General features: G+C 35.2%; 1 protein-coding gene across 2 annotated transcripts; it reads left to right on the top strand.

Moving 5' to 3' along the window:
* The first annotated feature begins 245 nt into the window (after positions 1-245).
* Positions 246-1,417, top strand: LOC106310295 (B3 domain-containing protein At1g49475). Of its 2 annotated transcripts, none has more exons than XM_013747534.1 (3): positions 246-472; positions 594-1,032; positions 1,119-1,417. In XM_013747534.1, the coding sequence occupies exons 1-3, from the start codon at positions 338-340 to the stop codon at positions 1,121-1,123; spliced, it is 579 nt and encodes a 192-aa protein (XP_013602988.1). In that variant the 5' UTR covers positions 246-337; the 3' UTR covers positions 1,124-1,417. The 2 variants fall into 2 exon arrangements, with proteins under 2 accessions (XP_013602988.1, XP_013602987.1); XM_013747533.1 differs by having other exon boundaries at positions 591-1,032.
* The last annotated feature ends 206 nt before the right edge of the window (positions 1,418-1,623 follow it).

Here is a 1,623-nt window from a genome sequence, read left to right as displayed (position 1 = left end):
TTGGGGTCACGTTATATGTGCTTCGTTTGTACCGTTTTCTCAGGCGTGGCTTACTTTTTTTTTTTTTTCAGAAAGACCTTTTCTCTCATTTTTTTATCAACTTTAATGATTTTGGTGGAGAAAAATTATTCCAAGAGAAATAAAGAAAACCTTGGGAATATGAAAGAGTTGGAAACATTAACTTTTCAACGCGTTATTTACTGTGACTTGTCTAAATCAATGTAACCATTATCTAATACGAAGGAACCAAAAACAAAACTCTTTTCTCTTCATATTCCTCTTCTCTGTAAGAAAGAAAGAAAGAAAGAAAGAGTAGAAAAAAGAAAGCAAGAGTAACATGAACACTACTCGGAGAGCTTCATCTCGAATCACGTCGGCAGCATCTCAACGCAGGCAAAAACCAGAGCCAGAACCGGCAGTGAAGAAGTTCATCAAGATCATTCTCCCGTCAACAATCAAGGAAAAAATGATGGTAAAATAAAACATTAGATAAATTATTACTATATTAGTTAGGCCGAAATGATTACCCTTTTTTTTAATTTTATAAAAGTTATTTGAAACTTGCTTGCATGCATGTGTGGATTATATAGAAGATTCCGGCAAGATTTGTGAGATTAGGTCCTAAACTCACTGACACAGTGACCATCCAAACTCCTGTTGGTTTCAAACGTTCGATTCGCATCAAACGAACCGGTAATGAGGTTTGGTTTGACAATGGTTGGAGTGAGTTTGCAGAGGCTCATTCTATAAGCGAAGGTCATTTTCTATACTTTTGTTACGAAGGGAACTCAAGTTTTCGTGTTATGATCTTTGATGTCTCTGCTTCTGAGATTGATTATCCAATGGACAAAGTTCATGTCATTGAGAGTGATGATGATGAGGTGATGGAAGTTATGGACACTGATGATGAAGAAGGGTTTACTAGGGTTGACAGTAGTGATAATGATTCCAGTGATGAAGAAGCGATTGACTTGGAAAAATTGTTGAAGAAGAAACCAAGAGTTAATGTCAAGTCTGAGACGATTAATATTGGTAATGTTTCAAGACATAAACTAAAGTCAAGTGGGTTTTTCTTCTTCTTCTCATGTGTGTGATTTGGTTGTTCATCTTTGTTGTAGATTAATGTTGAAGAGACTGGCTCTATGGATGAGAGACTCAAGAAGATAAGAGAGCCCTGAGGAGGAGTAAGAGAAGTTCTTAAAACTTAGTATGTTTTTCTGTTTTTTTTTCCCCTTCAAATGTCTCTGCAGTTTCTAACCGCAAGATAGCTATCCGTTTCTAGCCTCTTAAACAGGCTTGCATGCTTAATTTTAGTTATATAATGTGTGCTTATTATGTATTAAATCTAATAACTTTAGGCTTAATTGTAGTAAGAACTTGGCTTCCTTGTGTAATGTATTGTCTAATGTTGAAATAAGTCTGTATTACGTTTAATTTCTGAACTGAATTTGCCTAGCCTTTATATTTTGTGATATTATCATCTTACATCCTACATGTTAAGCAGTCATCTCATTAGCTTCACCAACTAAACCAATGGTTGTAACCAAAACCCTTAAACCACAACATAATCAACATTCACATAAACAACACTCCTGATTTTTACTCACCAGTTGATCCCAAATT

Source organism: Brassica oleracea, chromosome C8 (genome assembly GCF_000695525.1).
Source record: "Brassica oleracea var. oleracea cultivar TO1000 chromosome C8, BOL, whole genome shotgun sequence".
Taxonomy (NCBI): domain Eukaryota; kingdom Viridiplantae; phylum Streptophyta; class Magnoliopsida; order Brassicales; family Brassicaceae; genus Brassica; species Brassica oleracea.
The sequence above is the reverse complement of the archived record's forward strand: the minus strand, read 5'-3'. Positions and strand labels throughout refer to the sequence as shown.

What these genes read in the sequence shown, in the direction of transcription:
- LOC106310295 (XM_013747533.1), top strand. Translation starts at nt 338, where the DNA reads ATGAACACTACTCGGAGAGCTTCATCTCGAATCACGTCGGCAGCATCT. An exon ending in CAATCAAGGAAAAAATGATG is followed by an intron (nt 473 to 590) that starts GTAAAATAAAAC and finishes TGGATTATATAG; the next exon opens with AAGATTCCGGCAAGATTTGT.